The sequence below is a fragment of the Notolabrus celidotus genome, chromosome 15 (genome assembly GCF_009762535.1).
Source record: "Notolabrus celidotus isolate fNotCel1 chromosome 15, fNotCel1.pri, whole genome shotgun sequence".
Taxonomy (NCBI): Eukaryota; Metazoa; Chordata; class Actinopteri; order Labriformes; family Labridae; genus Notolabrus; species Notolabrus celidotus.
Window position 1 is genome coordinate 16599963 of NC_048286.1, and position 22518 is coordinate 16622480.

The following is a 22518-nucleotide window of genomic DNA, read 5'->3' on the forward strand; positions in this document are numbered from 1 at the left end:
AAATACACATTCTTGCTCTTGGAAAGCATAACCACCTTGTGAGGGTAAATCTGTTCACATTTTATGCTTAAACTTTTTAATATAACAAACTTGTTTTTATATTAGGCTGCATGAGTGTACCTTTAACAGCTGCAGTAATCACCGTGACATCAATAACTACAGCCTGGTCTTTTTCAGTCAGCTTCCATTCCTCTGTAGCCTTCAGTGAAACTTCTACCATATCAGCACCAGTGTAAGTCTTGTGCATCACTCTAGTTTGTTGAATGTAAGAATGCTTTTCTCACTTGTTTGTATAATAGGCAGTAATTGGACTACATGCACCATAAGGTCCTCACCGCAATTAAGTGGAACTTTCTGCAGGCTTAAGTGCATCCTCCACCTGTCCTCTCATCTCAGTATTTACAGCTGGAATAGCATTTTCTTTATTTTTCTCTCTTGGTTTTAAAAGTGGCTAGCACATCTCGTAACTTATTTTCTCCGCTGTACGACTTAAGCCCACGGTCTTTTTCTACTATTTTTCTGCTCACACCGTTCACATGATCCTTATTCATACACTGGGCCACTGCATCAAAGTCAAACTGACAGGGTAATATGTTAAGAGCACCATATATTGTTCTTGAGTGACTGACGATAGTTGTATTAAATAAGCCAGGACGACAATAAATTGCTGTATATTGTCCCACCCCTAGTTTGGATTTGTTTGGATCAACAGCAGACTGCATTTAGGATTAGTCAGGGTGACCTCAAGGTATCCAAACTGGAAGATGGGTGTTCTATTTATCAAGTTGAAACAAAGGTTTGTTGTTCATTGATATTTCTCCTGTATTTTTGAGTAAATATTCCAAATTTTAAGTCAATACTTCTTCAAATGTTTTACATACTGTGAAGAATACGAATATCAGACATTACCTGAGACACTGCCCTGCTAAAGACAAGACTAATGACAACATTAAGCATAATGTACTGGAGATTAGTTTTCCTTTAATTTTGATAGACTTTCCTTCACACAGCTCACCCTGGTGGCCTTTTTTGTCACCCTAGATTTAACCACTCATTTGTCTGTTTCTTTTTTTGAGTAATTGTTATATCAGGAACCCACACAGATTTGTGGAGCATCTGGAAAAAGGGTATAACTTTGTGTTCGAGGATTACATGTTTCCTACTTTTCTCTCTCGATGAGCATCTTTCAACTTCCCAGGAATATATCGAGCAGCCCTTGTTGGTTTCTGTGAGAATCACTGGATTAGACCTCCATTTAAACTCTTAATTTGAGTTTAGCTGATGCATAGCCACAACACCAAGTGGCTGCTGACCCTTAACAGTTTCTGATCAGTGTATGGCAAGAACTTTTTCTTTCCACAGTGAAATAATTTGCACATGCAGGGCAGGTTTGTTTTCCTGTGCCTGAAGACCAATAAATCACAGACCCCGCATCACCTCCGTCTCAAAGCTGGATATTCAGCCACGCATGACTCTGGCTGAATATGCTGAAGTACAGTACAATGCAAATTCACAGCGTCATAATGATGAATGGACCCCCCCTTTTTTGTCAACATAACAAAGCATGCAAAGACAAAAGGCTTTGATGATGAGTAATTGTTTTTGAGCTGGAATATGTAGACCTTTGCTTGAGCAGAGAATTTCTGCCAACGTGAGATATTTGGCTCACTTTTCCCTTTATAATGGCTCTTCATACAGCAATAAGGTGGCTGCAGAATAATGTGATGGGGCAACAGTATCAAAGGGGTTGTTATCCTTTCTTCTTGGATGCAATTGGAGTGCAGATATACAGCATCCTGACCTCTTGACATCTGTAATGGAACTGTTTTGGAGGTAGATGGAGCTAATAAGTTGGATTGCATCTCAGCTACAAAAAAATGAAAATAAAATTTGAGATATTTTTCTTTCTGCATGTACCCTGCATGACAACCACTTGCTCAGAGTGCATGCATGTAATGTTGTTTGCCTCTTCAGTACAAAACACAATGTTGTGAGCCCACACAAATCTGTCCAAATCAAATCTCTTGCAGGCTTCCTTTGTGTACAACCTGTCTCCTTCTCATCATCCTGTTGACAAATTCTATAATAACATATGACAGTTTCCACACACTAACCGTGGTGGTTATTGAATTGTTGGCTCATTTTGAAGATTAATCTGGGTCAACATATTCCTTGTAGCACTGTGAAACAGCATAGCCACTAATGGTGTGATTTATCCCTCTGACACAGCCACAACAATGGGTGGGAAATTCCTCCCATGGACTTAAAATTGTCATATTACTAACCATGTGATGAATGTTTTCTGTGCAGGGCACTCACCAGGAGTATGCCAAAATCCCAACTTTGACAATGTGTAACAACAAATGGAAAAAATGCTGCATCAACACACATTGCTTTCATGCAAGTTAATAGTTTTACTGTTTTAAATTGGCATTATAGCATCCCGGGATGATTGATTCAGGCTATTTAAAGCTGTGGTAGTCAGATTTAGATACACTTTTTGTTATACTGGTTAAAATTATCTTTATGTCCTGATGGTAATCAATAATTAATGTGTTCTAGTGATCTATCCACAGCCGGAGTAAACCTGGGAAAACACCAACCAATCCCTACCTTTGGGAGCCAAATTCCGAAACCAATCAAATCCCGTCCTGCCGTTCTGCCCGCCTCCTGCGCGTACATTTCATGTTTGTTTGTGTTTTTTAACTTTCACTAAGATAATGTTTTGGAATTTTCTTATCGCTGAGTGAGACATGAGTTGACGTAGTGCAAAACACAAACGATGTGCTGAGGACCGGTTTTGAATCAGTCACAGATCATTCATGGTCGCGAAGCAGCGGCGATTGTCCTTTGAGGAGCTCCAAGGGGAGGGGGGGAGGGCGTCCATGGAGTCCTAAGGAAATGCTACATTCAAATTCATGCTATTTTACCATGACTGCCAACCCCAGCTTTAACTGATGGTTCGTAAATTTTTATTGCAGTTAACACACCATAAGATCTAAGCTTTTCATATTCTGACAAAGTGTCACTTTTGACCTTTAAATATGTTGATGTGTACAATTACAACCTCAAAATTGTGAATTTGAAAGTTTAGAGCATATGTGAATTTAATTTCCTGTACACTTTATTAATTAATTGAATTGTGGTTTTATAGAATGACAAATTCAAAGCAGAGTGCTGCAGGTAAATATAGTAAGAGGAAAATGAAATAATAAGTCATACTTTTTGAAACCAAATAAACAGGAAATACATTTTAAACCCTGTATTTTAGGTACATTTCAACCCACATGTTGTCAACACAAATTTTACAATTATTAACATGATTTCTCAGGTCGGTTCAGGTGTTACTAATCATGCTAATTGTTAACCTGACTAATTGGTCATGGAACATGCTACATTATCGCTAGCTTAAAAACACTTATTACAAACACAATTAAACCTAGATGACAGAGTAACTTCAAATTAAGTGGCGTATTAAATAACACAAACGGTGTGCCTCTATCAGTCAGGTGCTTAACAAAGAAAGAGTGACTTTCTAAATAAACACACAAGCCGTTTTATCCAGTCATTACTTTTCAGACTTCCGGTAAATTTTGTATCAAAATAAAAGCAGTAATCTTTGTATCACATTGCTTTGAAGAAATCATTTAAAATTTAAATAACATATCATTCAGGACATTTACAGAGATCATGAGTGTTCATAATACTGCTGTCACAGAACAGCTAATCTTATCTATATCGTACTGACTAGCACAGAGAAGAGGACAACCAGTTCCAGAGAGGACGATGCACTTAGAAATTTTAATTTACAGAGAAGACTTTTTTTACTTCCTACACAGCCAGCATGTAATCTGTATGTACACCATGTCTTTGTCAATGCTGAGGATGTCAGGGTCAGGTGTAATTAATGTATAGATGTCAGCCCACTGGTAAACAGGAGCTGGGTGGAGCAGCATGGTTGAAAGGCAATCCCACAGGAGGTGGCTCTTCACTACAACCTGAGATAAAGAGACTGGAAGTCTGAGACCTGTCCCTGTAAGCTGATGCAGTGTGGTGCAGTGTGTGTATGTGTGTGTAAGAGTGTGTATGTGCTCTCTCTTGTTTATTAGTAGAGAGCATTTTTGGGGACTTTGGAAGTAAGGACAATTGTCAGAATAAGAACGTTTTTGCTTCTTCAGTGGACTGTTCCAGGGTTCAGACTTGGTATCAATGTTAAATTTGAATTAGGTTTAGATTAGGGTATTGACAAGTTGAGGGGGAATTCATTGTGACAGTTACCAGATGTTTAAAAGAATATTTTTTTTGGCATTGTTTCAAAGCAACCTCACCAAGAATTCCGTTAGCTGTTACTCCCTTCCAATAGGTCCTCATCCCTTCTTCATTAATGAGCTTTAGGAGCAGTAGCAGGCACATTTCTAAGTAGGATTTTAAATGTTAGGTTAGTTGTTTTCCGCTTTATCAAGTCTGCTAAGCTAGGCTAACCATCTTCTGGCTGTAGACCCAAAAGTCGCAAGAACTAACAAGAAATTGATCCAACCCGTAAGCCTTTTCTTTTATTTAAGATACTTCTTGGGCTTTTCATGCTTTTATTGAGAGGATCGGACAGTGGATAGAGCTGGAAACAGGGAAAAGAGGATGAGATGCGTCACGGGCCAAGAGACAGAGTTGAACCAGGAAGCGGAGCTTCAAGGACTAGCCTATATCTTCTGTGCATGTGACTTGCCATTTAACCACAAAGCCTACGAGCATCACCTTTGTGACCTTCTTCCTTCTTTACCATGAACAGATGATATACTTGAGTCTATGGCACATTCACCAATATGCTGCTGCAGGTTCACTGCTGCGCAAAATCTGTAGCCTTTGATATTCACCCACAACTGCAGAACTAACTAGAGTTTGCTGATTTTACTAAAATCTTCAGAGACCAGCTGTTTTAGGAAATGACTTGAGCTTATTCTTATAAAATTAAATTGTATATTTATGACTCGTGTTTCTGGAGGTTTGTGTCAAGTAAAAAAAAAAAACGCTTCTGGCTCAGACAACACTTTCATTTGAGCTTCTTAGGAGATTTGCTGATAATTTATTTTTTTAATTTTGTCAATACCTCAATACATTTTTGGGTTCTGGTCACTAATTAATGTTTTCCTCATGTAGCATGAGGAATGTGTCAGGATAAGCATACTAATGTTTACAGTCAGAGCGTTTTTGGGGTTTGCAGTGGTTCCTATTCTCTGTTACTGATGTGTATTTGGAAAGTGGCTTTCCCACTGGAATACTCCTCACCAAGTCAAGCGACCCAAATGTATTTTAGAGGTGTCACATGATCCATGTTCCTGCAGGCTGTAGTGTAAAGTAATTCCAGGCAAAGTGGAGGAGTGGAAATAGATGTCAAGGGCTGGGGTTATACCACTGCTGTCTGTATTCAGTCTGGTGTCACTCCAGTCTTCTGTTGCTGTCTGCCCTACGGCACCCCACACATCATTAAGAGGAGGAGCTTCTTCAGCCAATCGTGGTGCTTCCCCCGTCATCAAGGTCATTATCACTACAGCATTTCCGAAAACGTATACTTCCAAACCCTGACATCCTTAGAGATCGTTAAATCAGTGATGCTCAGAGCAGAGATTTATTTATCGCCCCACAACCCATGTGGTCAACTCTGTTTATATTTTAATGTGGAAAGAAGAAGGCCAACTGGGAGAAAAATTGGATTTCCAGCAAGAAGTCTATGATTTATTCTGTGTCTAGATTGCTGTTTTCAGAGGTAGTGATGGAATAAATAAGTCAGATGCAAATCTATACAGCCCATTTTTAAATAAACTTGCTTTAGCAGACATTGTGCCTTGACGGTTTTCAAAGCTGATGCAATTTTGAATGTTTCCATTAAAGACTGAATTTCCAATAACTAGTTAAAAGAAATCAAAGTTCCTACATCTATTTTCAGAGCAGATTTAAAAAGGACTCTTCATTGGAGATAATTCTTAAAAAGGAATCTTCAGGCTGACCCATATCCTGGCAATGCTGTCTTTTTCTCATGTCCTAAGTATATTTACCTTCAGCTGTATGAACAGCATCGACCACATAGAGTGAAACTAGATCTGAAAATGCTACAGGATCGAGCTCCCACATACCATCTTACAGAAAATGCTTTATTTATCACAGGATCTTTTGAAATCTGATACCATGTAATGGTCAACTACTTTCTTGCTAGAGAAGTTTAGTTCATACATTCTGCACAGAAAAGGTGGGAATAGCACTAACTGTTATTAGCCTAAACATAAAAACTTTGCAGGAGTCACCAGTTCCCCCTTTCACATTTACCTGTTTTTTGTAAAGCAAAGAACCATTAAGAAATAAAGGCAGTGTTTAATTTGAGACTTTGGCCGATAGAGGTGCAGTAAGTCGACTAAACAATCACTTGTCGATACCCTTTCTAGCCCTTTAAAAGCTGGTCATATGTTGTGTCTTTATTGGGTACTGCCATAATGCTAGAATGCTCCGTAACCCTGATGTTAACAAGCAGGACTGACAGATGAGCTCTTGTAGCGCAGCACAGTTTGATCTAGAAAATGAAAATAATTTGTATGTTGGCTGTTTCTGGTCAGGGTTAGTTGATAAACTACTTCAATCAAGCATTATGTAACCAGCAGGAACATTGGCGTTAACCTGCTAGGAGAATTGAAGGCTGGTGGTGCTAGCCCTACTAACTAGCAGCACTCATATACCAATTTAATATAGATTACCTTTGAACTGTGTGATCACGTTTAGCCATGTTAAAGAAATCGTGCTCAGCTTTGACTCTTTTCTGAGTGCTTTCTTACCAGTAGACTTGCTGGTTAGTTGGAATTCGAATTTCTGTTTGAACTACAAGAAAAGCAGTTTCTTTGGACATCCCTATTAGCAAGTTAAATAAAATGTCATGCAGATTATTCAAAGTACTTCAAGGTGCAAGGTAAACTTTATTATTCCCAAGGTGCAATTTCTTTTCCTGTTAGCAGTACAACAAAAGAAAAAAACAAAACAAGTGTTATACACGGTGAGCACAGACATACACAACATGATGAGCAGTGAAATGAAAAGGAGACAAAGTGTCACATGATATTGTTAAGAAGACTTATTTTGGCTCTATTCACTTTCAAACCTTGGGATTCGTTCTTGCTCAAGCCCTAGTTCATTTGTATCTTTTTATTTTTCGGTAAATGCTGTTTATGTTTCCATTTCCCCCCAACAACTGTGACTAAAGGGACATGGTGCGCTGAGGACATTCGTCTGTTAGAGAAAACGTATACAGAGAAAGAGAAATAGCACAGGAGCAACATAAAACATGTTTGTCATGCAGATTTCCCTTCATTCATCCTCCCCACTCCATTCCATGAAGGCTGATTTCCAATTCATTTGGGTGTATTGTAACTCACTTCCTTGTCAGAAACGTCTCCTCTACTTGAGCATTCCCACAACAGTAGGTATAACAACTGTAATTGGTCCCCTGTGGCTTTAGAGCCCCTTTGCCTGTTCTTCCATTAACAGCACCGTGGAGCAGGCTGGCTGCTGTCCATGGTGCTGATCTGTAAATGATGGCTTTGTGATGGAGGATGCTTGCATGCTGCTCAGCCCTCTGTCACACAATCACAACAGTCTACTTTCTCCTGTCTCATGCATGGTTGCTTCTCTTGGGAAAACATATAAGGAAAAGAAAAGAAAGGATGTTATTTTAGAAGCCTTTGAATTGGAGGAACAGAGGCTACTCAACAAAAAGGATTCGCTTTTTCACATGCCAACAAATGAGCAAGCGTTAAAACAAAATTGGAACTATCTTCACATACATTTTGAATTTGTGTTAATTTATAATAAGAACTTGGAGTACATTAAATGTCCAAGGGAAGCATAAATAGTGCCCAGCATAGTTGATTATTCTTTATCATCTGATTATCTGCATTAAATAGAAGAAGATATGAGTGCATATTTTGTATCCTTGTTTCCATTTTGCCAACGCAGCTCTATGGGGAATTGTCATACCTAAACTGCATGTCTTTTGGTATTATATACTACATTTCTACTGCTCAATTATTTATGGTCCAACACCAGTGCAATGCGGCAAAAAAATAACAGCAAGAAAGAAAGAAAGAAAGTTGGTGGGCTGCAGATCAGACTTTCTTTTCCTCCAAACACTTCCTCAGTCTTCCACTGAGAGCAGTTTCACTGTTGTCTCTGCAGGCCACACACTGCAATCAGTCATCTAGTGAGAGTGAGATTTTGGATTTTAGATAGCAACAAGTCTACAAGCAAAGAAAAGGAACACAGGAGAAAAAGTAGTTCTCCCCCTCAGAGGATTTACACAGATATCCTTAACTAAATATCAATCATATTTCTCTTGTTAACAAAAGAAAAGTCTTGCCTTTGTTCTCTCTAATTAGCTGCAGCAGAAGTTTGTAGAAAACTCCCCCTGCCCTGGATCATTAGTATTTGCAGAGTGCGTCGCGGCTTTGCTCCCTGTGGTTTCACTAAATTCACACTTTACTCTCTGTAATGAACTCTTTTGCATCCCTGCCTCATTAGAGCCTATGGAAGAATCTTAACCGCTGTGGGGCCAAGGGGGTGACACAGTTTCCCCTTTGATCACCACCCACCTCTAAAAGCTTTTAATTGCTGGCTCCATGTGGAAGTGTTTGCCCTGAACCGGCAGGAAAAGACGCGTAAGGTTGTGTTGTTGTCCTTAGACATGAGACACACGCAGTTTATAAAAGAGATGCGAAATCAAAGTCAGTCATGACCCAACCTTTCCGGATCAGCACAAGTTTTTGATGCTTATTTAAGCGTATTCTGCCCCACAGAGGCGGCTTTAACGTCTCTCACCCATGCCCAATATGTCCTGACATACTAAACAGGGCGTGAACGTTTCATAAAAGCTGCAGATGAGGGGTAATGCAGACAGCTATTTTACTAAGTGGATTCAAAGTGCACAGTTTAAACGCGGACACTTTGAGGATTGCAGCGGCTCCCCACTCCTGGGAACACAGAGACGCATGTGCAGTCTGCTGATAAAGCGCCAGCTGCACTTCTCCCTTTTCTGTTTTCTATTGAATTCCGACCTTGGATGTGCTCAGTTTGAAGCAACACATCGGCAAAACTACAAAAGAGATTCCCCCTGATGACTGGAAATCGTAGTGACATGCCATCGTGGAGAAACTTTCTGCTAGTGGTTTGTCTCAGTGGCAGAGAGCGCACGCTGTGCAGCCACTGCAGTAGCTGCGCCTTTACACTTTGATTGAATGTTGGACACTTTATAAAGCATTACTACAGGTGGGTGGTGTCTAATCTTGCTTATTGCTGGGCGAGCTGGAGCTAAATCAGTTACTGAGCTGCGCGAGTGTTTCCACGTTAGGGAGGGTTAAAAAGAAAAAAGAACAGATATTCTTGTTTTTATTGGCTGTGCGAGAGCGCGCGTACTCACGCGAACGAGTGTATGACAGAGAAAGAGAGAGAAGGAGAGGGAGCCAGAAGTTTATTGTATTGTCGGCTTCAGGTGAATATTTTTGTATTGCAGACGATCGCTCCACGGGGCCATGAACTCATCAGCAGGTGTAGGACACTACCGCGGGGGATCCTCCAAGGCGGATAAGGTAATTTATATTCCAAATCTCCTCTTTCCACTTCTTGCTCACATCCAACTGGCATTTGTCTTCATAAGCGTAAGGCTCAAAATCCACCGTTTCCAATTGGCACGGCGCTGCTGGAGCACTTTAGAATGCGCGTGGAGACGAGTTTGTTTCCTCAGCTGTGGACTCAGATTAGAGAATTTGGTGTGGAGATGTTGATATGCTGCTGTCTTCTAGGTGCCTTATCTTGATTTTAAACTTTGGGCACTTTAAGTTATCATAGTCAGAGTTAACTTTCTGTGGCTTAGTGCCAAATGTTAGTTTTAGATGTATCTTCACTGTCATATTTAGCTATTTGCTTTGGCACTAGGACAGGATGACATATTAGTGATTTTCTTGGGACATTAAGTGCCACTATTTTGCGGCAAATCCCTTTTGTGTGTGTCAAGGCAAACTCCTTTTAATGCCTCCTTGCTCCTTCTTCCCAAAAGTTATGGACTCAATAGAATACATTGTTTTAAAAGCTGCTTGTTTGAAGAGTTCACATCCTTAAAAAGTGCTTGTCTAATATTCCTTCAAAGCTGACCAACTTTTGCTCTTTACATCTGATAGATTGAGGATTACCTACTGAGGATAGCTGTTTTTCTCACACAGGAAACATCACCCATTTGGGGAATGCATCTTTTTCAAACCTTATCTCGCAAACTAATGCCCCAATAATAGCACTCCCACAATGCCATTTCCGAGCATCACTCACACATCAGATCCAAAGTTAACTTGAGTCTCACCGGGAGTTGCATCGATCGGGGTTTCAATAAGAGACAAAAATATATTGACGCAAGAATCAAATTCCCCAAATGTGTGACTCTGAGGACGAGCTGTGAGATGTTGAAATTGTGGCAGATCTGTGAGCCTCTAGGGGGCATGTCCTCCCTAAAAATGTTTGCAGATCACAGGCTGTATTTTGTAAGCTATTTTTAGGTGTTTCTGTAAACTGACTGGGACCTAGGTTTGAGTTCAGTTTTTAGATTAACAGTTTCTCACACAGAATATTCAAAATCTTCATCCCCCTGAGAGCAAGTAAACAGGATGTGAGGAGCTGAGTGTTTTTGAGTGAACCCTTCAATCACAGCCATTTTTCATGCTTTGTTTTTTGTTGTTCTAAACACTGTATGTAATTTAGCCTTGTCAAACATAGATGTGTGGCCGCTCTCTCTGGGAACACACTCATTTTTCCGTCCGACCATATTGACAAAGACTTACACTTGATATCATCTCAGTCTGTGGTTAGTTTGCCCTCTGCTGGAGGCTCACAGCCACACACAGACTCAGACCCCCTTGCCAAGCTTTTCCAATTAACGCCTGCATCTTGACAGTTTAATCTCTCGATGCTTAAGCTCTACAAGCCTCCAGTCAGTCCCTTTCAAACAGATTCCCCCATTTCAATCTGAAGTTATACTTCCATACATCCTACATTTCTGCTGACACTTACACTTCAATGCTATGAAACTGAAAGCCCAAAGAGCCATGAGGATGGAAGTTTCTGTGACCATAGTTTGACTCTTTAAAGACTCCCAGGCATAGCTTATTAAATTCCAACATAATCTGTGGTCAATTTGCATAGAAAAGAAATCATTAAGTCCGGCTGAGGATAACCGAGCTGCCCGCCCTTCACTTAGAGGATAGGGAAAATTTGGAGAAAATGCCGACATGTCTCTAAAACTTGTCACGCATGATTTGGTTGAAATGATCCTAAAAATATGTGAGCACTCACTCACTAAAAATGAACATGTGAATAGCCATCAATGCCTTCTAGTTCTTGTCTTTAAGAGCGATCTCCTCATGTTAGTGCTTTTATTAATGCATTGTTGTTGAATCGATCATTCTCATTGCTCTGTCAGGATCTTAACATTGAATACATCACAGCTGCAAATAATCTGTGTCAAAATCACAATTTAAGGGAGCTCTAACTATGGCAGCTGTGGCTCAGTTGTAGAGTGTTGTTTCTCAATTGGAAGGTTGGCTGGTCGATCCCAGCTCCTATATGTCACATGTCGAAGTGTCCTTAGGCACTGAACCATGAATTGCTTCTGTGACATAGTCAGCAGTGTGTGAATGCTTATGAATGGGATTAGTTCATATCTCTGTACTATAGCATCATCTGCCACCACTAGTGTGTGAATGTGACGTGTTGTGTAGAATTGTTTGAGTGGTCGGACAGATTAGAAAAGAGTTATATAAATACAAGTCCATTTATCATGTGTTGCTTTTCAGGCTTTTAATTCTGTCTGTCGTCAAACACCTCTTAAATGATACTCCATAAGTCACACCTTTGTTTGTAGATGCACTCAGTGGCTTTTACCAGGACGTGGCGTGCAATATTCCTGCCTATCATTTACATGCAAAACATTCCTGCAGTGTTATTTAGGGACCTTTGAAAGCATCATCACATTACAGCCCTGATTACTGCATTAAGCTTTTTTGCTGTGTTTGTTGTCAGTTTATAAGCTGCTGTTGCTGCTGCTGCTGTGGAGAAGTGTTTTTGATGTTTTCAGCAGTGATTATGCTCGTAATGAAATGCCTCCCCAGAGGAAACAACAAATCCCAACATCCAGAAGTGCTGCATGTAAACTAGGCTGCTACACAGAGCTGTGTGTTTGCAGTTTGTGGTATCTTGTAGTGTTTTAGGACACACTATGCACACATTGTAGTAATGAATCTTTTCAACAACCTTTTATTCAGTGGTTGTGTTCAGAATTTAAAAGTGCATCTCAGATCCATTAATTTGCATGCCTTTAGAATCAGATGGAGATGTTAGTCTGCGCCATTTAATCACATTAACATTAGGCCGTGATCGTACCTACCAAGCCAGAAAATAAACTTCTAAACATATCCACGTTTCCCTTGACTTAGTGAAACTACCCACTTTGTACTAACTGTCTTAAGTATTCAGGCAGGCACATAAAAATGTTCAAATGTTCTAGATTTGTCTGTGGGGCCTACGTTTTCTGGTATTATTCCAGTATATTTAGTCAGCTGTCAGGGAACAAGAACATAACTTTAATCTGTTTGATCAGGTGAGTTTGGAGCGAACCTGTATCAGAGCTATTTGGAAGTCTGTGTCAAGGATTTATTGGCATCCTGAGCTGAATGTTAAGGTTCCCCGGGGGTAGAACCGTACAGACAAACTTTCACAGAAATGATTTGTATGCAGCAGGAATATATATGGATGAGATGCCTTTCAGAAGGATTCTGCATTCATCTAGTGAGCCTCTGTGTGTCTGCATTGAACCATTGCACTTTGAATCGCCTCCTTAAAATGTTTGTATTGCTGCCCACAGCCACTATTAGCCGTCACAAAACAGCTTTCATTTTCCTGATACATACACGTTCTAAATGCGTCTTTCGATACCATCTGTTTATTTTATCCAATAGCAATTCTGAGAGTGATAATGCAGTGGTGAACAATAGCACTTTGTTCAATGAAATGAAATCCTGAGGTTTCACATAAACGAGCAGGGACGGAAAGCACAGAGGGACAACAGCATTCAACAGCAGTCATTTGTCACCGTTAAGTGCTGTGCCCAGGGTTTAGCCCTCCAGGGAAAGGTGTGCTGTAGATGAGAACCATGTTTCCCACAGCTGTCCAGGTTTTGCAGGTCATGGCCACCCTAAAGTCCCTTGTCCTGGACTTAATCGTGCTCTTGCATTGCTCCCTGGGGGTGCTGGGTTCATCTGTAACCGTCATTGGTAACAGATGACCCGATATAGCTGTGTCTGTGGTGTAGCAGCTTGTTTCTAGCAGATAAAGACACATCATCCCTGGATATGCACAGGTTTTTTTTCTCTCATTCACCCAGCAAACAATGTTGTGTTTTCTATTCATATCTTTGCACTGCTGACCTTCCTTCAGTTCAAAGAAGAGCTGATCTGAGGAGCATACCAAGTACAGGAGTGTGAGTCTGAGGGATCCACGGGGAGGAGTGCAGGTGGATGATGCTCGGCCCGTTGAGTCTACTAGCTAGGGAGAGGTCCAGCAGACGAGCTGGAGGTCAAGCTCTGGTCACACAGGATGAAAAGCACCATGGGAAATATATGTCTTGTGGTTTATGCTTCATACTGCAAAGTAGCACACACAAGGAAACACAAATGCACATTTCTACCATCTGGTAGATAGACTTTTCAGCAATCCCAGTGTTAAGTGAGTGTTCAACTACTTCCAGGTTGAATGCCATCATTTTGGGTCCATTGCATCCCCTGGAGTAGTGCCCGTTCATGTGTTTAAAGTTGGTCTCAATTCCACAGAAACATTAATTTGCACAGAGGCTTCACTGTGGCTTACTTCTGCAGAGTGAGTCTGAACCACAAACCAATTTTCATGTGATTTACTGTCAATTTATGTGTCTGAAGTTTGCTGAAATAGCAACATGATGCATATTTGTAAAAAGTGAAATTCAAACTTTCTCAGGTCTGTTCTAAGGGGAGAAGAAAACAAGTTTTGAAATGGTTGTTTATTGAAAGAAGGTCATATTGATTATTTCTGATGCGTTCTAGGTTGTCAGGAAATCCAACCACTAATTGACTTATACAACATAGTGTTGAGTACATTTGCTGCTCAGGTTGAAATGTGTAATCTGGAGTGGTTGGTTAACTGCACTTGCATGAAGAAGTTTGACTATGGTAAATGGTAATTGGACATGTACTTATATGGCACTTTTCTAGTCTTTCTGACAAATCAAAACGCTTTTACACGACTTGTCACATTCACCCATTCACATCACATTCACTCACCGGTGGTAGAGGCTGCTATAGTAAGGGGCCGTCAGTATTAGCTATTCTCTTTCCCATGCATTCACACACCTCTGAACAAAAGTGGGAGCATTTGGGGTTCAGTAACTTGATCAAGGACACTTTGGCATGTGACTGCCGGATCTGGGATGGAACCGCCAACCTTCCGATTGACAGACGACTGCTGAGCCACAGCTGCTCCCCGTTATAGAACTTAATAAATAGTCATCAGATGTCATCAGTCAGGATGTCATTGCGGTGGTGTGAGTTCCTCCTGCTTTTGCTCTCCACATGGACTGTTTTCCTGCAGACTCTTAATCCCTCTGATCATAGATTGCATAAAAACAGGGCTACAGAAACAAATGGGTGATGTCACTGAGGCCACGTCCCAGTCTGGTGGTTGCAATATTGAAAATGCTGATTCATCCTAACCTTCAGACAACCTAACATGAGTCAAGGAGGTGGGCCGTTAGCTTCCTTTCTAACTGCTTAAGTTAAGTCTGCTCTTCCCCTGGCTATGCAAAACTTGTAACCTTAATGTTGTCAAAACTAATGAGTTAAAAAAGAAATCTAGAGAAAAAATTAGCTATCACGAGCTGAATAACGTTTTGAACCTGGCTGTAAACATGTGTATTTTTTTCTATAAAGATTGCGGGACTGGTCCATACTCCTCGGACGACAAGCATGCTATAAAAACCAGAACACTTCCAATGCTGAAAATCTAGACCCCTGTGTACAGATTATATATTTTTAAATAGAATCTGTAGATAGACATTAAAAAGCAACACGAAGAAGCTGTTTAAGATGATTTGCATCATTGCAAGTTAGGCTGTTTATTTACCAGCCTTATTTATTGATCAGATTATGATATATCAATTCAATTCGGCGTCTGTAGACACCAGTCAGGTAGAGGTGCCAAATCTGAAGTGATGATTTCATTATCTCTGCGCCACCTGAATATAAATCCAGCTTTCTCTCTGGATCCACAGAGCCATATGTGCTTTAGGCATTTCCTTCAAACAAGGTGACAAGTGTGATTCAGAGGGAGCACATGCAAACTGATGTGGCAACTACTACATTTCATAGACTTTATTAAAGATTTTGTTTTTGACATCAGCGTTTAAATATTTACATAAGAACTCACACTGCAAAATCAGCAGGAGAGCAAATGGAGGGAGTGAGTACAACCAGTGTTGGCGGTGCTGTGTTGTAGAAGTATTCAAGATATGCAAGCTATATGAATCGTTCCTCTGATCTTCTGTCAGTATGATGAATCTTCACATCACCTCTGTGCTTGACAGAAATAACAGCGCCGACCTTTTCCACTAATTGCAATTAAAGTGACTTACTGTGAGTCAGCTATGTTCATAATCAGAAGAGTGTATGTCATGGCTATAAATGTGACAAAAAAAAATGAACCAAGAAGATGACCAGTCAGGGGCTCGTTTAAAGGACGCCGCGGAAATGTCATGGCATGGAATCAGCTTGTTAACAGCAATGACTATAGCTGCAACCACCATGTCGTGTATCAGCTCAAAAGATATTATTATTCAGCAGCACCATAGCAATTATTCCCCCAGATGAAATGTTATCTCTTATGGTGTGCATGCAAATATGAACCATAGCTTGTCTCAGTTGTCTCTATAGAGTGAGGAAGAAGCACTCAATGTGCGGGCTATTGTCTTGCGCTCTGCGGTTGTACTCTCCACCTATTACAAAATGCAGCCCTTTATTACCTGCTTCTGTCATCCTCGGTTTGTCATCCGTTCACAAATCACATGTGTGAAATATGAGCCGAAGCCCCGCAGTCATTAGAGATAAACTGCTGCAGCTGCAGGGGGAAGACTCCCGCTCTAAACGGCACCATGAGTCACGGTCAAAGAGAGACTCGGCTGACTTTAAATCTAAGTATTTATGAAGCGCCGTGAAACTTCAGACTCGCTCCTGCCACAGGGTATAAAACACGCCGCTGTCCGTGAAATAAGAACATAGGCTTCCCAACTTTATTCCCTTTTCTCAATGAATAATTGGCAAGGTCGTATTAAAATAGTGCACATTTTGCTCATGAATGTTAAATTAGATAGCTATGAAGTGTAAAAACTTGAGGCTCTCTTCTGCGACGTGATCTTTTTGCTTTAATGACCTTGCACCGCATACGTCTTCAATGTTCACGGTGCCTCAGGATCTGTGGTTTCACACACAGGAAAAACACTGGACAGAAGCATCCGTACGAGTCATCACTGAGCCCTTGGGTCCACATCTGACCATGGATTGACTGTGTGTGGCATTGACTCTGAGCCCTCGGTGCACCACTTTATTAAAGTGTGTGAGTGTGTGGTGGACTTATGCCTGACTTTTTTTGTGTGTGTGGGTCGTCTTAACGGCTTTTGGCCTCCAGCCTTTGTCACATTCACTCGAACAGATTAGATTAAGAAAAGGAGAAGACAGTTTGGATTTTCATTGAGAAATATGACTTCTTTTTCTTCTACTCCTGTTGTAAAATCTGTTTCAATCCTTCTTTCCCATGAGTCTTTGCTGTTCTGTGCTTTGGTTGAATAAACTGGTTACTCCGTCTCAGCCCTGGGATTCAATACACGAGGCACAAACGCTACATAAATAAAGCAGCAGTGTGGCTCGTGCCAGGCTGCTGTCCTGTTAGCATGGCTTGATGGGTGTGTGTGTGTGTGTGTGTGTGTGTGTGTGTGTGTGTGTGTGTGTGTGTGTGTGTGTGTGTGTGTGTGTGTGTGTGTGTCTGTGTGAGAAAGGAAGAGAGAGAGAGAGAGAGAGAGAGAGAGAGAGAGAGAGAGAGAGAGAGAGAGAGAGAGAGAGAGTTGTATTTTATGATGTGGAAGACAGGCAGCATAAATATCACTTGTGTTTAATCACAACCCTGCTGCAAAGACGACTGAATTGATCCATTTCTTGGTAATATGTGCACACACAGAGATTGGAATAACACACACACACACACACACACACACACACACACACACACACACACACACACACACACACACACACACACACACACACACACACACACACACACACAAACACACACTTGAAGGAAAATTGCCCTGCAGGCTGCTCAGCCGCTGATGTGTTGGGAAGCAATTTGTGTTTATTGTTACAACATACAGTCTATGTGTGTGGCTAATTTCCTTACTCGACTGAACTCTCCACCTTTCCAGAGAAAAGTCTTACAGAGAGAGTTTTTAAAAGAGTGTGGAAAGGAGGGTGAGGAATATCATGAGGTGCCCCCTTCTTGTCCTCTTCATCATCCTATCCCACCTCCTCATCCCTCCCTATAGAGGCGATGCCAGTGTCCGTGTGATTGATTCACCCTGCAGGGACAGAGAGGGAGGAGATCTGGTCGGGGCTCCAGGACCCCTGGGTCACCCTCTCCCTTAGCTGTACGAGAGGGTGGGAGGAGAGAAAAGGGGAAAGAGGAGGAGGAGAGGGAGGAGGAGTAGGTGGGTGGGGGTGTGGGGGGGACGGGGGGACTTCTTAGACACCTCCAGCAGCCCCAACTTCACAGCGCAAAGGTGTGAGCACAAAGCGAGTGGCACTTTTCAGCATGTCTGTCCTGATAGCCACCCAGCTGAAGATAGACACCAGCAGCATTCTTTACAGAGGGGTAAGTGTGTGTGTGAGTGTGTGTGTGTGTATGTGTGTGTGTGTGTGTTAGCATGCATTGCACGCTGTGGGGGAATGTGTGTGTTTATGGGTAAGTCGTTTGCTCCTGACAGAAGAGGCTACTGGCTGGTTTTGATAGAAACAGCCCAGGCAAGCGGGCAGGCAGGCAGGGAGCGGCGGGTCCCGACGTCCCCTCTGAGGATTCTGATGGACATTCCTGCTTTAATTTCAGGAGCTGACTTCTGAAGAACGACTGTGTATGCTGTGTTGAATTCTTAAAGCCTCATTGTTATTCTTTGTTGCCTTCTAATGGCTTGGGTAGGAGCTTGCCAGCGTGGGTAAAAGTTGGATAGAAGTATGTATTGATGTGTGAGGTATTTGGATTTTAAGATGATATGCTTGCAATTCTTGTTCTGAATTTAAACATATTTCCTTGCTTATGTGAAAATCATTCAGATGGCTTTGAGGTTGGCTAGAAGCTCTGCTTTGACTAAATGCTGACTTTATGCAGCTCTCTTACGTGCATGCAAATTGGCTGGAGGAAGGATTGATTAGGAGCACCAGTTGAGAATAACTTCTGTTGCTCTCAAGCATTCAAATAGATGTAAAAATGTAGGAAATGAAACATTCTGAGGGTACAATTAACATGTTATTACATATAGGTACTATTGCTGCTTTTCATGGTGTTCTACTGCATGATAGTTTGTATCTTGTATTGTTTGTTTGATTGATTGATGAGTCTCTAATTTACTGCCTGTTTTTGCTGAATTTTTTTATGCATCTTAAAGCTCCTGTAAGGAGGTTTTAGCTGCTTATAAAACGGACTGAAATGAATACAGATGCCTCTTTATGACGGGCAGAAGCCATCAAGACCATAAGCAACATGATTGATTTTTCCTGTATCTTTTGATACTTTCATATGGTGCTGCGGGAAGGTGTCAGACAAGGGTCAGGGCCAAAACAGCCTCTATGTACATGTTAATGGCAAAAATGCAAGCATTATGTTTGATTCAAAGGAAGCTAAATTAGATTTTTTTGAGCAAACACTGCTTACATACATATGTATATAACAGCAAATAGTTAAGAGGCACTGCTTTGGCCACTGGGGGCACCAAAAACAACACAAAATGAAAGTTCCTCACAGGATCTTTAAAGGTCAATCCAGCAACAGTTTAGGCTAAATGCTGTATTGCGTGGCATTGGTTTAAAGCAACATACAACCCTTTACAAAACTGCATTAGGATGGTTGTTGCTCAGTCGTAGAGTTGGTTTTCTTTCAGTTGGAAGGTTGGTGGTTCAATCCCAGCAGTCCACATGCCTGGGTGTCTTGGGCATGGCACTTAACCCCAAATTGCTCCCTGTGATGTAATCAGCAGTGTGAATGTACATATATGAATGGGATTAGTAAATACTGATGGTCCCCCACTATAACATCTTCTGTCATTAGTGTATGTAAGGAGTGTGAATGAGATGAGTTGTGTAAAAGTGATTTGAGTGGTTGGGAGGACAGAACAGCTTTAACCAATCACCACTCTATAAATGAATCGACATTTATTCTAACAGCTTGTCCTAACAGCATGCAAGCATCAGATGTTGTGTTGCATCTAATAGCAGTGAGTGCTCACTGTCCACACTGTGCTCATCAAATATACACTTACAGTATATCATGTCATGTGAACAAACCATATTGCTCTCAGCTGTGTGCGAAAGACCAGCTAGAGACGTGTGTGATGGAGGAGTATTCTTTAACTTTACAAGTTTGCACCCTTCAAACACTGTTTGCTCAAGTCACATCACTTTAATGACAGATATGGACATTATCATTGCACCACTACTTTTTTAAAAAAGCTTACAAGCTTAAGAATAAAGAAAGTTGTCAAACTAGGTTCATCCAGGGCCAGTGTGATCTCCCTCCCACCAGCTGCCACTTTATCAAGTATTATGTAGATCAAAGATGAGGTCTACTGGAAAACTTTTCATCTGGACTAGTTCTAACTGATTTTGTCACAGACACTTGCTCACATCACATGCTGTTAGGACACCGTAATATTGCTCTTAATCAGCAACACTTGAGTTTACCTGAAACACAAAGACTTTGACATTTATCTGTGGTTGAAACTGTTTGAGAAAAAAATACCTTGGAGGTGTTATGGTACATTTTGTAACAATTGAAAATCATCCAACCAGTATCTAAATGAAGAGAGTGTGGGAAAAGTAATGTGGTTTAGATTATTTCTACTCCATTAAATTTAATGCCACCCTCCTGCAACCCTTGCCCTCCATACTGCACACTTCCTGCACACACAAACACACACACATGACAATAAATTCTTAGTGACACGCTCTCTTGTCCAGATTCTCACTCACTAACTCCCTCTTCCTCCACCACTGACTGCCACAATCCTTCACTCTAGCCCGCCGCTCCCCTCAGACATAGCCACAGTCTCTTCCACCACATCAGCCAGCATTAAACTTCATTTCCTCACTGACTTATCTGCTACCATTTCAATTTATGCTCGCTACATAGCTTTTACTTCATCCGTAATGTAGTGGAAGACTCAGCACTTATTCTCTGTGGAGGATAATGATATGCCAGCTCCGACAGGCAACATGCTCAGCTGGTTTCAGGGATGGAGAGCAGTTAACAAAGTTGAATTTTGCACACGGCTTAGTAAAAAATGAGCTTAAGGAAAAGTTAGAAATGAGAACCTATCAGAATGTTTACCATAATTTGAATATATTCTGGATTTTCTTAAAATTATGCATGCATTTTATAATCTACAGCAGACTCAGAATATGTTTATGCTGCTTCAGTTCGCATATTATCAGGTAAATATGGCCCATACTGAATTTGGAGAGCACCTCGGTAACGTGTGGAGGTCACATTTGTAATTAAGTGCCATGATTGAAGCAAACTGAGTAAGTGAATTCACTGTTGTCACATGACCCAATATGTGACAAGTGTTGCAGCACGGTGTTAAAGCACCTGCCTCTCTGCACAATCCTGCTGACTCCGACTTACAGTGCGGCATAATTTAATTTTGATCAACACTGACAGGGCAAGATGTCTCCACCTTGGGAGCGTTTAGTGTTATATCAAGACATGTTCAGTATAACACTGTGCCTCTGGTGGGAAAACGGACACACACACACACACACACACACACACACACACACACACACACACACACACACACACACACACACACACACAATTCACCTTTAGATTTCATTCATTCTATTTCATTATATGAGAAATAAAGAAAGGAGTAACTTTAACTGTAAAACTCAATTAAAAAAACATTCCAATAAAAAATGAAAAAAGGTTTGTGACTGTATTCATTTTCTGTCTACATCGATCCCTCGTAGTCTCATTACCTCAGTTCCCAAACAGGAAGTGTAAGGTAGCCATAATTAAAGTCTGGAAACTGTGGGCTTCTATTGTAAGACTTTTTTATTTGTTTTTTTCCATCTGGGCAAACTGCCAACATTAAAAGTGTGCCACATTAGCAATTCGCTGCTCATGTTTGCGATGCACTGATGTACCTACAGACAACTTGATTACTATGATGCTGAAGAAAACAGATAAATGTGATGATTTTCAGTGAAGCTCTGAAGGACAAAGCAATGTATTTCTCTGTAATTACCAAGCAACAGTGTATGCATGTACATCATTTCTGGCGTTTGTGCTGGAGAAAAAGTGTCCTTGGGAAATGTGAGTCACATTGAAACTAAATAAACACATGAATGTGAGCTCAGATGCCACAGAGCTAGAACTCACAGACTGTGGGGGGATTTGTGTCACAACGTGTGGCAATGGGGCACTAAGATTTTATAAAATGCAGCTCCGCCAACATGAGTTTTTTATTACAGCTCCTTTCTGCTGCTGTCGTTGAGCGTCTTGTTAAACATGTTAAATTACATTATCTGCCTTCCAGCTGTTTTTTAACCAAGCACCTGTTCGTTGTACGTCTCATCTCTTCCCTTTAGCTAAACAGATTAAAGGCATAGTTCCTTTTACTACGTGGGGTTAGAAAAAAATGATGTTACACTGTAAAAGACATACAACCATTCCTGTGTCAGCCTGATTAAAATCAGCATTTTTTTTCTTAAAATAATGTCAAACTGAGATGCAAAAATACCAAAGTTCAGAATATATCAGTGTACAGGGCAAAAGTCAAGTTGACCTTGTACATCAGAGACCAGCACAGCTGATCAGTATACGACAGGCGGAAGAACACGTGTGTCAAGTGAGCTTTGTAAAGCGTTGAAAAGTTTCTGCATACAGCGCATTCTTACACCAACATCAGTTTCTTAAAATGAGCTAAATTACATGGTAGAGTTGACCCCAGCTGCAGTGGTTGATAGCTTAACCTGCATGTCAGTTCTCCCTGTTTCTCAACAAAAGGGTCTGAGCTGACTGGGCTTCCCTGTGGGTAATACATGTATTGACTACTACCTCATACAGCCCCAATTAACAAAAGCTCAATTATCCCTTTAA

The 22518-nt window shown here is 41.0% G+C and overlaps 1 protein-coding gene across 1 annotated transcript in view; it reads left to right on the plus strand.

The window, feature by feature from the left end:
* The window catches only part of LOC117827358 (dipeptidyl aminopeptidase-like protein 6), a 131888-nt gene that overhangs the window by 15409 nt on the left and 93961 nt on the right, over positions 1-22518 (plus strand). The window contains exon 3 of the mRNA XM_034703924.1: positions 9542-9617. Within this exon, the coding sequence (XP_034559815.1) occupies positions 9542-9617 (76 nt within the window). The remainder of the gene's footprint in view (positions 1-9541; positions 9618-22518) is intronic.